Genomic DNA, 13,819 nt, shown 5'->3' with positions numbered 1-13,819 from the left:
GCTGTCGGAGTCCAGAGTCCCCTCCCCCAGGAGCGCGAGCCCAGTGAGCCCTCCACCCAGGGCTTTCCTGGGCCTTCCTGCCGACGGCCGTGGCGTCCCGGGGCCCCAGCCACTCACTGCAGGCCTCCTTGAGGGCCAGCTGGCCCGGGTCTGGGGTCCCCTGGGTCACGCCCGCGCGGTGGCCAGCACAGGAAGCAGCTCCCCCTGCCCCGATCTGGGGAGCGAATGTCGCGTTTGCTCCCTCGCTCGGGGAGCGCCCTTTCTTCCCGCCTCCAAGGAGGCCCTCGCTCTTCCCACGTGGCTGGCCCTGCCACCTGCCTCGGGGCCTCAAGGAGGGGCAGCCCCAGGGCCGGGTGGGTGGGCAGGTGGTGGGAACAGCTGCCCTTTGTTGCCCACCTGGGGCCTCAGGGATGTCTGGGTGGCGAACAGCCTCGCCCAGAGCCAGGCACAGTGTGTAGACCCCCTGAGCACATGACCTCTGAGGGGCTGCGGCTCCTGCCCGGGGGGCCTCTGCTGGGGGCCGACTCCCTGGGCCTGCCAAGTCCCGACCTGAGCTGGCTTGTTCTGCTGGCTGCCACCATGGTTGGGGGGCCCAAGGGGCTCCTCCGAGAGAGCAGTGACAGTCCAGAGGCCTGCTGCTCCGGCCCACCCCCCACCCCCGACCCCGGCCCACTCGCTAGGCCTCGGCCAGCTGCACCCCATCCAGGGTCTGGGGGCCTCCGCCGGGCAGTTCGGGGCCGGTCTCCGCAGACCAGCTGGCCAGCAGGTCGCTGAAGTCGGGCGTGCCGGGGCGGAGCAGGCCCAGGGGGCCGGGCGCCGGCTCCTCCCAGAAGGAGACCGGCAGCTTCCTCTGGGTCATGGGGACGATGTGGCCGTACTTGCGCTCCAGCCGTAGCCGGCGGCCGGCCGGGGCCCCGGGCCCTGAGTACTGCCGCAGCCCGTAGTCAAAGAGCTCGGCCAGGGGCCCCAGCCCGCGTGCCTGCCCCTCGGGACCCCTCGGGGAGAGGACACCGGGCTCCATAGCCTCCTCGCCACCGGGGGGCCCACCCGGAGCCCGGTTCACCAGGTCAGCACAGCGGAGGCCCTGGGCTGAGCTGTCGTCCTCACGGATGTCACGGGTGTCCAGGTCCTGCCCCCTGTCCTTGCGGCCAAAGTACCGCTGGATGTCGCCACTGATGAGCTCGGAGAAGCGCAGCAGCTGCAGGGGGTTCTCGGGGCTGCTGGGACCCCGGGGGGCTGCTTCTGGGGCCCAGTCTGAGGCCTGGGGGGCTGGGCTGCGGCCCTCTGGCCCCGCCCCCTCCAGCTCCTCCTCCCCCTCCTCCCCCTCCTCCTCCTCCTCCTCAGAAGTCTCTTGGGGCTCCGGGTCTGAGGGCAGGAAGGGCCCGTGGGTGGGCAGGGGCAGCCGGAAGTCGCAAAGAGGCCGGATCACTCCTGCGGCCATCTCCTCAAGGCCCGAGCTTCTGGGGCCTCTGGGGCAGCAGGTGCAGCTGGGGAGGGAGGCGGAGAGAGCACAGGTCAACCATCAGGTCCCCAGGCCTTGCAGCCACACTGGTGCCTACAGAGGGTGTCATGCTCAGAAGCTGGTGAGGTTCACAGAGAGCCTGGGACCGTGGGCACTGTGGGCGGTGGGCATCGCAGGGGTGGGGAACAGGAAGCTAAGGGATGTAGAGGTGGCTCTGCTGGGACTGTGGAGATGGGGCAGGTGGCAGGCGAGGGGAGTGCCAGCCCAGGGGAGCAGAGCCCTGGTCCCAGCATGGAATCGCCCTGGCTCTTGATGGGACAGGCCCGCCGAGGTGGCATCTACCCAGGTGCTGACCGGGGGGCCCCCAAGATGCCCACACTGAGCCCGGGAGCTGGGCCTGACGGCCTCGACCAGCCTGCTGGGTCCAGGGCCCAGAGCCCTTATGGTTTCGGGGGGCCTCGGGGGCTTAGGGGAGGCTCAGAGCTGGGCGCTGTTTCTCCCATGCTGTCTGATGGGTCCCAGGCTTTCATCTGTCTGGTCCCTGCCCGGGCACCTGGGGTTTGGCAGGGTCAGCAGGTCAGCAGGAGGCAGGGAAGGTGTGGGGTGGGAGTTTGAGGAGGTGGGGGGGGGAGGTGCTGGCCTTCCCTGGCCTGATGCCAAAGGGGGTTGACTCTGAGCTTTGGAGCGGTCACCCCCCGGGGGGTGGTGCCCTCACAGCGGGCAGGCAGGTGGTGAGTCCTTTTGCCTCCTGGCAAAGCACAGAAAGGGAGGGTGACGTGGGGAGAGGGAGAAGGGGGTCCCCAGGTGGTCAGAACCCTCACCCCAGGGAGGCTGGGTGTCACTCAGGGTCAGGCCAGCCTGGGGAGGGCAGGGGCCATGCTGTGCTGTGGCTCCTCCCTGCCAGGGGTCCCGTGGCCCCAGCTTGGGCTCCTTGGGCTCCTCCTCCTTCAGCCGCACCCCTGTGCCTCAGCGCCGCCCTCCCCCCCCCCCCAACCGACCTCCATGGCCCCTGGTGGGTGGTCCCCACAGCCCACTTGGCTGGAAGGGCCCGCAGCCTTCCCGGGGAGGGGGGGGAGGCCGCATCCCGCCCGCCACCCGGTGGGGCTCCTACCTGGAGGCCTGCAGCTCCCGCGGGGCGGGCCCGCCTCTACCTGGGCTCCAACATTTATAGCTGCGCTCCGAGGCCGGCCGGGCTGGCAAATATTTGGCGACTGCATTGTCATCGCAGACTGGGCAAATAGAGCCCGTTTGCTTTAGCGCCCGGCAACCAGGGCCCCGAGGGGGGAGCCTCAACCTGCCCGGGGACCGTGGAGTGTTTGCCGCAGGCCCAGCTGGCTCACACCCGGGCCCGAGGGCCCTTATCTCCGCCACCGACTGGGACCCGGACCAAGCTTTGTCAAATAGGCGGAAAATTAAATTTCATGCTATTTTGACTTCTGGAGTAGCCCTTCTCCAGCGCACATCCTGCCCGGGCAGTTCTCTGGGTAAACGGTGCTGCAGGCCGGCAGAGGAAGCTGCGGGACCACCAGCCCCCGTGGTGGCCTCATGCGGGGGCCCCCTGGAACCCCCACTCAGCCCCCTCTAACCGCCAGGCCTTGCTGGCCCTGTGAACAGTCTCAACCCTCCCCCAGCAGGACCCCCGGGGGCCCCACATCCCGGCCCCCTCCCCCGGCTCCTATGTCCCACAGCTGCAGGCGTGTCCCTGCCCCACCCCCGACACAGGGCTTCACCCCCAGGGTCCAAGCTGAGATGACCACTCTTTCCCTGGTGCTAAGCTTTTTTCTGGGGGGCTTGGCGCCCACCCCACTGCACCCCCACCGTGGAGCGTGCTCCTCCCCTCGGGTTACACCATCAGCAGGCCCCCAGGGGGACTGCGTGTGGTGCTCCCCAAGTGTCCGGGGGCCCCCCCCGTAGTCAGTCACCCAAACTGCAGGTGTTGTCCAGGTGGGAACCCGTGCCACACTTCTCCCCCACCGTCTGCTGCGGCGCTCCTTGGTGGTGACTGAGTCCCGGCAGCCTCTGCCGCCATCCACACAGGGCCACGTCCCAGTTCCTCTCTCACGAGGACGCCCATCGTTGGATTCGGGGGCCGCTGGGCTGCAGTCTGACCTCATATTCGTAACATCTGCAAAGACCCTATTTCCACGTCAGGTTCCCTTCCGAGGTTCCGGTGGGCCAGATGCGGCCTCTGCCGGGTGCTTTGCTCCCCTGGAGCACCCCCCACACTGCCTGCTGGGAGGACTCCAGGGTCCCGTCCGCCACGGCTCAAAGCCACCACTGCTTGTGGGGCAGCCAGGTTCTGAGCACAGGACAGCGGCCCCCTCCCACCCCGGCGTGCACCCGGCCCCTGATGTCCCTTCCAGCTCCCTGGGAGGGTCACGATGCCCTCCCGTCCTCCCCGGGCCCTTGGCCTCCGCTCCTGGCTCCGTTCCCTTCAGGCAGGGGACAGCCCCCGTCCCACCCAGTGGCACCCCGTTACACACGGGGTGTGGGCACAGACCCAGGCCTTTCCTGCAAGTGGGGGCCGTGGGTGATTGCTGCCGGTCATCTCTCGAGCACCTGGAGGGCCCAGTGCAGGAGCCCCTGGTCAGAACCCCCAGCTCTGGGGGACTCAGGGAAATGAAGCCATCCCCCCGGGCCAGGCCGGTGACTTGGCAGGGGCAGACCTACGGAGCTGCCAGCATCCCGCAAGCAGGTGGTTCACCGGAGGCAGGGCCCCTACGCGTGCCAGGGGAAGGCTGCAGGCCTCCCTACGGCCTGTGTTCACTGACGGGGTTGAAGCCAGGCCCCGGGCGGTCTGTGTCGTGAGTCCAGTCTACGTTTGGACCTCAGTCTGCCGTGGGGTGGCCCAGCACAGTCCAGCAGCAGCCCTCTGGGAGAGCCCAGGACCCCAGGGAGGGGCTCACCAGGTGTCCAGACTGGAGCCGCAGTGTCCCCTGCAGCTCGTCGGGAAGGACTGGGGCCCGGGCCCTGGAAGGGGGTCAGCTGGTGCCGGCGCCCACCGCCCTCAGTTGACCAAGGTGGGCTGCGGGGACCCGAGGGGAGTGCCGTCTGGGTGGAGCCTCCAGTCCTCATGGGTGCCCTGCCCCAGGCTCTGAGCAAGGTGAGGCGTGGCCCTGCCCTCGAGGAAGTCCCAGCCCTTGTGACCAGCCCAGGCTTCACGAAGGAGGCCAATTGCTTGGCAACGATGGGACCACAGCTCACTCGGCCATGGGAAGCACAGGGGATCCAGCAGAGAGGACAGCCTGGAAAGGCCCAGGCCACAGGGAGCTGGCACTCCCATGGCTGGCTGGCCCCACGGACAGCCCTGCCGTCATCCCCGGGGTACTGTGGGCATGTCACTCCACATGGCAAAGAGACCCTGCTGACGTGATTGTGGATGATCCTGTGGGTCCAGGGTCATCGCGGGGGCCCTATAAGAGAGGAAGCTCAGGGCTGGAAGGGGAGACGTGACCACAGAAGCAGGGTCACTGCCGGCTTTGAAGGTGGAACGTAGGGGCCTCAAATCCGGGAAATGCAAGCAAACGGCTCTCCCCTGCAGGCACCTGGATCGGGGGCCGTTTTGGACTTGCGGCCCCCAGGACAGCACGCTAGTCACCAGCGCTGTTCTGAGCCCCTCTGCCTGGGCTCAGCAACCACGGGACGCTCACGGCCGGAAGCATGGGCTGGAAAGTGGGGTTGGGTGTTGTGCAGGGCCTCCTGGCGGGCAGCGGAGCTGGGCCCTTCCTCCCGGCCACAGGAGGCCCAGGCTGCCTGGGCCCTCAGCCATGCCCTCTGTGGCCGGAACAAATCTCAATGTGCAGATGGGCCCATGAGGGTCACCACCGCCACCACCCCCCCCCCCCCCCCCACCCAGGGCCCCCCCCTTCCTGATGGCCCTGTTTCCCTCCACCCCACAGGCCTACTTCTGCATCCTGGCCTCTGGCGCAGGCCCCTGGTCAGTGGAGCTGGGGCTTTGACGGAGGCTTCGGGTCCTGCAGGGGGCCTGGCGAGGGGATGTCCACTAATGGCAGCCGTGGAAGACAGTCCACAATCAGCCAGCCCTGTCTTTCTCTGCTGGCATTATCTCAATGCTCTATTTCTGCCTGACCAGAGACCACGGAGGACCCCTAGCCTAAGAGGGAGAATTTTAGAGCAGGGGAGACACCGGAGCAGTTAAAGGTTTGGGACGAGGAACCTGGGCAGCACAGCACGGGGCGGGCATCTGGGCCGGAGGCTGGAGTGCAGGGAGGGCGCAGCTGCGCTAGTCCCAGCAATCAATGACAGGGCCCCACAAAGCACAGCCTGAGGGGGTGAAGGTGTGGGACAGGCGTGAGGGGTTTAAGAAGCAGATCTGAGGTCTTAGTAGGGGTGTCCGTGAATTAGCCAGACCCTTGCTGCTCCCGAGTCTGAGCCACGTTCAAGATGAACCCAGGAGTCCGCGAGTGGAGCCTGAACTCCAGCTTTTGTTACTGGCAAGGCTGGGTTGGGGCGCGACAGTCTGGGGGGACCCTGGCCTGGGTCAGTGGACACACTTTCCCAGAATCACTGCCCACACATGTCCACCCTGGTGTTGGGTGGCCAGGGCCAGGCCGAGTGGCATGGGGGGTCGCAAGCCCCCGGCTGCCCACTGGGACCCCTGGAGTGGGGCCGGGGACTGATGCACTCAGGCTGCCGGGCTTGGACCCCAGCACGTGTCCCAGCACCTGCTCCCCGCCGGCCCCGCTGTGGGCAGCGTCAGGCCTTACGGACCTCTGTGCCCCCGCTGCCCCCGTGGTCAGGCCTCGGTCCCCGGGGGAAAGGCCCCGCTCTTCCTAAGGCGTGGGTCTGCCTGCCCCCACGCGCCTCATATAGATCGTCCTGGCGAAAATCAATAACCCCAATATGTCAGCTCGCAGGCGGCCTCCGGTGAACCAGTCTTGTCCTCAGGCCCACGAGGGCTGGGCCTCCCCGCCCATTAGCGGGACATTAGGCCCCGGAGAGGTTTCTCTGTGTGCTTTGAGATAATGAAGGCCCAGGTGTTGGTTTACGCTCTGACAGGGGAGGGGGGGCTCGAACCCGAGCAGGCAGCGCCGGCACCCGGCCTGGCATGTCGGGGTCGTGGAGGAGAGGGCTCCAGACACACAGGGGCCCCCCAGACCCATCCGGTTGTGGCTCCACCGCATCGGGGGGTCAAGGAGATCACAGCATCTGTGGCCGTCGCTGCCCTCCAGCCACAGGCCACCGGGGCACACGGGTTGTTGAACAAGGCGGGCGTAAGCGGGAGTCAGGCCCACCGAGGGACGTGGTGTCTCGGTAGGAACACGTTGGCAGGGGCTGTGTGGGCCGAGGGGCTCTGCTCTGGGTCCGGAAGCAGGGTGACAGTGACCGCGCTGTCTCCCGGGGGCCGCCCCACAGAGCGCCACAAACGGGGTGGCCCAAGACACAGAAACCCCTCCTCTCGCAGTCTGGAGGCCAGAGTCTGAAGGGAAGGTGTCGGCAGGGCCGGCCCCTCGGACGGGCCCCGGGGAGAGTCAGTCCCAGGCCTCTCTCTCAGCTTCTGGCGTTGCTGGCGACCCTCGGTGCTCGTTGGCTTGGGGCCGCGTCGCTCCAGTCTCTGCCTGCCTCTTTGCATGGCCTCCCTCGTGTTTCTCTGTGTCTTTTCTCCTTTCCTCAGGGGGACACCGGTCCTTGGATGTAGGCCCCCCCTAAGATGATGTCATCTTAACTATATCTGCAAAGACCCCATTTCCAAATAAAATCCTTGCTGGAGATCCAGGTGAATGTGAATTTGGGGGGACGTGGTTCAGCCCAGGAGGGCAACCTAATACATCTTCCCCAGAAGGAGGCAGCTGAGGCCCAGCCACAGCTGGAAAAGGACAGGGTCCGACCCACCCGCCGGGACAGGGGGACGTGTTTGAGTGTCCAGATGTGATTGCGGAAGGGTCCTGTTTTGTCGTGAGTCATCGTGGTTCTGGAGTGACCGGAGCCAGTGTTATCCCCTGAAATTGCTTATGTCCACCAGGAGACCCGCCCTGTGAGCACAAGGCCAGCTCCCCGAGATCAGGGGCTTCTGTCCTCTTAAGGCTTGGGGCGCCCGGGTGGCTCCGTCGGTTAAGCATTTGACTTCAGCTCCTGACCTGTGAGTTCCAGCCCCGCGTTGGGCTCTGTGCTGACAGCTCGGAGCCCGGAGCCTGTTTCGGTTTCTGTGTCTCCCTCTCTCTCTGCCCCGCCCCCACTCACGCTCTTGCTCTCTCAAAAATAAATAAACATTAAAACAAAGAAAGACTCTACAGGAACTATGTCTTTTGCATAGTGCTTTCACCTACAATGGACACCGAGTGGCAGTAGGAAGAGGAGAAAGAGGAGGGGTCGTCTGGACACTCTGATTTGCTCATTCTTCATTGTGAGCAGGCACTCCCCCGCCCCCAGACCCCAGCCTCGAATGCCCCTCAGAACCCGGTGGCAGTAAGGGTGACCCCACTGCCTCAGGGCCGCAGGATGGAAGGGTGTTTCCAGGCCACCCCCTTATCAATCGTAGCTGTCCCAAGACCAGCCACAGACTCCCCAGGCACGGGACCAGTCCTCACAGTGGCCCGAGAAGGGCACGTGACACCCATTTTACAAGTGAGGCTCGAGCGCTGAGGTCACCTGTCCAAGCTGTCTTGTTTTGTCACCCATCCAGGGCAGTCACCGAGACTGAGATGGGATTCGTGGCCCCTTGGAGGCTGCCTTGACCCGGAGTGACGCCGCAGCCCCTACCCCCCTCTCTCAGCTCTGCGCTCACTCTGCTGTCCCAGGCTAGCTTGTGCCCAGTGCCCTCGGCGTCCCCAACAGGTGGCTGCATCAGCCTCAGTCAGCAGCTCCACCCCTAACCTAAGAGCTCCTTGATCTCCGCCTCCGCCAGGAAGACCTCCAGGCGGCACACGAGGGTGATTCTGGCCCATCCTGTGGACCACAGCAGACTCCTGGGGGTCCGTGGGGGTGAGTTAGTTTGGCAGCGATTTGGGGTGGGGTCCTGTGGTTGGCCAGAGGAAAAGCTGTCTAAAGTCATGATCTAGAAGGGAAGCCACTTTAGATTTCTTTTATTTATTTATTTATTTATTTAGAAAAAAATTTTCTTGAGAGAAAGGCAGAGACAGAGGAAGAGACAGAATCCCAAGCAGGCTCCACACTGTCAGCACAGAGCCCGATGCTGGGCTCGAACTCCCGAACCATGAGATCATGACCTGAGCCTAAATCAAGGATCAGATGCTCAACCGACTGAGCCCCCCAGGCACCCCCATGCTAGATTTCTAAATCGGCATGACCGTAGATGCACTTTGCTTAGACCAAAAGCCTCATTTACAGTCCCCCATGCGTGCATCCTACACCCATCTTGTGAACGGCGGCCTAAAGGAAAACATCTTGTCCTTGAGATACCATCAACGCCGCTTGATGATAAAATTCATGTTGCTGCCTATATGCTGATCTATAATCTTCTGAGCTTTCACAAGATGTAAAAACAAAGTCTAAAAACAATTCATTCTCCAGAACACTCTCTTCCCCGTGAAGATCACATTTCCTGGGCAGCTGTCCTAACTTGGGTTGGAATAAAACTCTCTGTTTTCTATTTATATTAGAGTGTTCTCTCTGGTGAATTCGCATGGGCAGGGTGGAACAGGTGGGGTGGGGCCCAGCGAGGAGGACCCGGGCACACAGGTGCCTCTGTTGACACAGGCACCTCTCAACAGTCTAGCCTGGGCCCTGAGCTGCCGCGGGGCATCGGAGCTGAGCTTCCCCGGGTGGGGAGGACTCCCAGATGTTTGAGCTGGGAACACCTCCAGCCTGCCACTCTCGCCCTAATGTCTGGAGAGTGCCTGGTGGGGCGGGGAGCGGGGGCACTGGTCCCAGAGTCTGGTGTTTCTCCAGGAAGCAGGTGCAGGAGAGGGACGCTCCAGAGGGGAAGAAGCTGAATGAGGCAGATAGCACATCACAGCTCACAACGTGGCCTCACGATCTGATACTGTCACCAAGACCCCTCCCCCCCCCCCCACGTCCCCACAAGATGATGCCTGGACACTCCATGTAGTCTTCTCACAACACCAAGGCCAGTCTGCCTGGAGGACAAAAGCTACCGTGGCTTCGCTATGAAGCCAGGTGGGGGAACCGCGTGGGGCAGGGAGCCCCGGGACAGCCCGAAGGACAGGAAGGTGCCGCGGGAGTCCGCCGAAGCCTCGGTCCCCGACAGCGGCCCTGGCCCGGAGCGCGGAGACCGGCCGCGCGGTGAGCGCCGGGGTCGTGCCCTGCGGCTGAGGGACCATCGCCAGGAGGCCGAGAGCGACGATCTCGCCCCAGCCCCGCCGACGCCCAGGTACCGGACAGCTCTTTCCTCTTCTGGCTGGGGGAGAACTACATTTCCCGGCATGCCCGTGCGGCCTGGCCTGCGTAAGCCGGCTGCGACGGAAAAGGCCGCCGGAGAAGGCGGGTCACTTCCGTTGCGCGAGCGGGCCCACGTTCTGTAGTCGTGAGCGGAGGCTCCAACGGCTACCGGTTTCCGGTTTCGCGCTCCGGAAGTGACGCAAACGGACCGCGCCGCCCCGCCGAGCGCAGAGTCAGGGTCGCGATGAGCCGTGTCTGGCGTGCGCCGGCCACCGGGTGAGCTGCGCGCGGCCTCGGAGGGGCCGAGGGCGGGCGCGGCGGGCGGGCGCGCTCACGGCTGTCTCTTTTCCAGGGCTGTCCGGGCGCTGAGGTTCGTGCGCGGGGCTTCCCGACACCTGCAGCCGCCGCCGGGTGTCCGGGCTCAGGGCCAGCCCGCGGCCGAGGCCGAGGAAGAGGACGACCCTGACCGTCCCATTCAGTTTTCCTCCAGCAAAGCCAGCCCGTCCCGCTGGAAAGTGCAGCACTCCCTGGGAGGGGAGCAGCAACGGCCCTGGTGGAGGGTGCTGCCCTTCAGCCTCTCGCTCATGGCTCTGGTGGCCTGGTGCTTCTTCAGGCAGGAGACCAGCACGGACCGGTGGTTGAAACAGGTGTTCGGAGAAGAGGAGCCGGAGCCCGGCGATCGTTCTCAGGAGCCTGGAGCTCCGACCGTCCACCAGGCGAGAACGTAGCGGGGTGCCGGCGGGGGCTAGCAGCGAGGAGACAGGCAGCCGCCCTTGGGCTTTTGACATCGCGTTGGGCCGTTTCTGCCTTGGTTATGCCGTCCCCAGAGTGAAGGACTTGGCACAGCTGGCCACACCGACCCGCGTGAAGGCAGAGCAGAGTGTCCACAGAACGGAACCGGCTCTTCGCCTGATACTTGATGCCCAACGGAGACGCCCCCGAGACGTTTCTCTTTCCGACCCGTGGAAAGGGTTTTGGTTGCACTATGTACCGTTGGATTTGGGATGTGTCTTTCTCCAACGCGATCATGTTTCCAAAGCAATTCTGGTGACACTGGCAATCCAGCGTAACCCAGTCTGCAGGTCGTTTGCTTTCCGAGACAGAGTAACTGGGAGAAGAGTGAAACTTTTTGTTTTTTAACGTACCGTGCTGTGTAGAAATAGATGTTGGTTTGACAAACTGACAATAAATTTTAATTTGGTGATGTGGAATTAAGCTAACCCCCCTCCCTTTTTTGCATCTTATTAAAAAAAAAAAAAAAAAGGGGGGGGGGGGGGCGGGTGCCTTTTAGTCCTCTCCAGTTCCTTTGTTTTTCTGTTTTTCCAGAATAGGAAGTGAGGAAAGAAACCTAAATGTGAATTGTGGGATTTACAAAAGATACCGGAAATAATGAACTTTCTCGGCTTTACAAATTCTTATTTTTAGCAAGGCAACAACTTTCTGAGTAAAATAAAACTGGGCAGCATTTTTCGTTTTTTTAAACGTTTTGTTTTTGAGAAAAAGCCCGTGTTTGTGCTGGGGGGAGGGCAGAGGGGGGTGGTGGGGACAGGGCTCAGTGCTGACAGCAGCGAGCTCTCATGTGGGGCTGGAGCTCAGGAACCATAAGATCATGACCTGAGCTGAAGTCGGAGGGTTAACCGACTGAGCCCCCCAGGCGCCCTGCTAGGTATTTCTTTTGACAAATTACAGGCAGGATTTTTGGGTATCGAAATGATATGCTTTTCAAACACTACTTACTAAGAAACTGCTTAATTTTGAATTAAATATGAGGGAAACAAGAGAAAGTTTATTCACTACGTTTCTAGTGGAAGGTTTTATTTTGGCATATCTGTGGTGCTGAAGTTAACTGGAGGTCTCTTCCATCCGGGTGTTTGCAGACTGGTGGCTGCATGGCAGTGCACCAGCTTCCCGAAGGCTCTCTGCTGCAGGGGTTTCAATGTCGGGCCTGCCCTGGGGAAATTACGCTTGTGTGGCAGGTGGGATTGATAGAAGGATGTTTATGGATTTATATGTTAATTATTTTTATTTTTTTTAAGTAAGCTCGGTACCCAGTGGGCTGGAACTCGTGACCCTGGGATCAAAAATCCCATGCTTTACTGACTGAGCCCACCAGGAGCCCCCAAGTATGTTCATTTTTTGGAGGTAGATCAAGGTTTGGGAAGATTGGTATCTGGGAGGGAACAAAGAACGATTCCGTCCTTTCTCCATCCTGGCACGGTTGTTACTTTTAATTGTGAGCTACCCAGTCATTCAAACCAGAACCCTTAACTCTTCCCTTCCCACCTTTTGTAGGAAATAAAAAAACCTAATGAAAAGAATTTCTTTTTTTTTTTTTTTTAATTTTTTATTTTTTTTATTTTTTTTATTTTTGGGACAGAGAGAGACAGAGCATGAACGGGGGAGGGGCAGAGAGAGAGGGAGACACAGAATCGGAAACAGGCTCCAGGCTCCGAGCCATCAGCCCAGAGCCCGACGCGGGGCTCGAACTCACGGACCGCGAGATCGTGACCTGGCTGAAGTCGGACGCTTAACCGACTGCGCCACCCAGGCGCCCCAAGAATTTCTGTTGTAATTGAAAGTTACTCTCATATGGCAAAAGCAATGTGATCTATCAGGAAAAGTTAGACACTGTCATAAGCAAAAGGAAGAGAATCAGAAACACTAACGATGCCACGGTGGGACAACCACTGTGAAAACGTATCTTTCTGTCTGTAGAAATTCACACCTTTTCAAAACACGACGGTGGGTATTACGGTTTTTGATGGCACATCATACCACAAGGGAATAAATCCTGAGTATCTCCCGGGTGGCTGACAGTGACGGGTTTTCTGGTTCCTGACTTTGCACCCCAGACCCGGGTGGGCTTTGTCCTGAGCAAAAGGAAGACCTGAGGCCAGCGAGTGACCGTGCGAGCAGGCCCTCCCCACACCGGGTCTTGGCCGAGGGGTGGCAGCAGACAGGTGGAGAGGTGAGCCGCGACTTCAGTCCTTTCATTATTCATCCTGTCCTGGGCTCCTCTTGCCGGGCCATGCGTCTTCAGGGGCTTGTTTCGATGCAGGCCACCAGCGGCGCGGCGCTCTGTTCCCAACAAAAAAATGTCTGCTTACTCCATGGGCTCTTCGTTGTTTTAATTTGCTTAAAATTTTTTTTTAAGTATTTATTTTTGAGAGAGAGAGAGAGAGAGAGAGAGAGACATGGAGCGCGAGTGGGGGAGGGGCAGAGGGAAAGGGAATCTGAGGCAGGTTCTGGGCTCTGAGCTGTCAGCACAGAGCCGGATGCGGGGCTGAACTCGTGAACCCCAATATCATGACCTGAGCTGAACTCCGCTCAACCAACTGAGCAACCCAGGCACCCCTTAGCCTGGTGTTTAAAAAAATGTTTACTTTTAAAAAATTATTTGGGGGGGAGGGGCAGAGAAAGAATCGCAAGCAGGCTCTTCGCTGATAGCCCGGAGCTGGAGGCCCCCGGGGAACTCCCCAAACATGAGATCATCACCTGGGCCGGAAACAAGAGTCGGACCCTCAATAACCGAGCCACCCAACTGTCCTGGATTCTTCCTTGAAAATCAGCTTTAATGGTATATAACTCACATGGTGTTCACTTCACCCACTTAAAGCATACAATGAAAATGTTCGCTATATTCACTTGGGGCAGCCATCGCCACAATCTAACTTTGGGACACGTTCCTAACCCCTATAAGAAAGCTGGGTAGCCACGGCAGTCGCACCCCATGGCCCCCCATCTCTCACACACCCAGCCCCAAGCAAACTGCTCCATTCTTTGCAGCTCAGCACCCAGCCCCGGGGGGTCAGAGTCGATGGACGAGTGGAGAGCCAGAGTGACCAGCCAGCCCGCGGCCTCCGTGCGGGGGGACCCGCTGCGGGTGGCGCAGGGCGCTGCGCGGTGGGCCGGGGTCCGCCAGAGCGCGGACTGGGGTGGACGCGGACGAGGGGAGCCCGCGGGGGCGGGGCGGCGCGCTCGGGGCGTGTGCCCGGCGATGGGGGCGCGGCGCCAGGTCGCCCGGCGGGTCTGGGGTCC

General features: G+C 61.7%; 4 protein-coding genes across 4 annotated transcripts in view; 2 read left to right on the top strand and 2 right to left on the bottom strand.

Annotated features, from left to right (window-relative positions):
• Positions 1-13,819, bottom strand: part of GNPTG (N-acetylglucosamine-1-phosphate transferase subunit gamma) — a 73,827-nt gene that overhangs the window by 9,711 nt on the left and 50,297 nt on the right. The window lies entirely within an intron of this gene.
• On the bottom strand, positions 480-2,073 carry PERCC1 (proline and glutamate rich with coiled coil 1). The gene has a single exon (XM_049637233.1). The coding sequence runs from the start codon at positions 1,439-1,441 to the stop codon at positions 677-679; it is 765 nt and encodes a 254-aa protein (XP_049493190.1). The 5' UTR covers positions 1,442-2,073; the 3' UTR covers positions 480-676.
• Positions 9,961-11,263, top strand: LOC125927138 (protein CCSMST1). The gene is made up of 2 exons (XM_049637234.1): positions 9,961-10,057; positions 10,134-11,263. Exons 1-2 carry the CDS (start codon positions 10,026-10,028, stop codon positions 10,507-10,509), a joined length of 408 nt encoding a protein of 135 aa, XP_049493191.1. The 5' UTR covers positions 9,961-10,025; the 3' UTR covers positions 10,510-11,263.
• LOC125926189 (putative E3 ubiquitin-protein ligase UNKL) overlaps positions 13,599-13,819 on the top strand; it is a 10,300-nt gene continuing 10,079 nt past the window's right edge. The window contains exon 1 of the mRNA XM_049635383.1: positions 13,599-13,716. Within this exon, the coding sequence (XP_049491340.1) occupies positions 13,599-13,716 (118 nt within the window). The remainder of the gene's footprint in view (positions 13,717-13,819) is intronic.

Source organism: Panthera uncia, chromosome E1 (assembly GCF_023721935.1).
Source record: "Panthera uncia isolate 11264 chromosome E1, Puncia_PCG_1.0, whole genome shotgun sequence".
Classification (NCBI taxonomy): Eukaryota; Metazoa; Chordata; class Mammalia; order Carnivora; family Felidae; genus Panthera; species Panthera uncia.
Note: the sequence above shows the minus strand (reverse complement) of the source record. Positions and strands in the feature narration are given on the sequence as shown.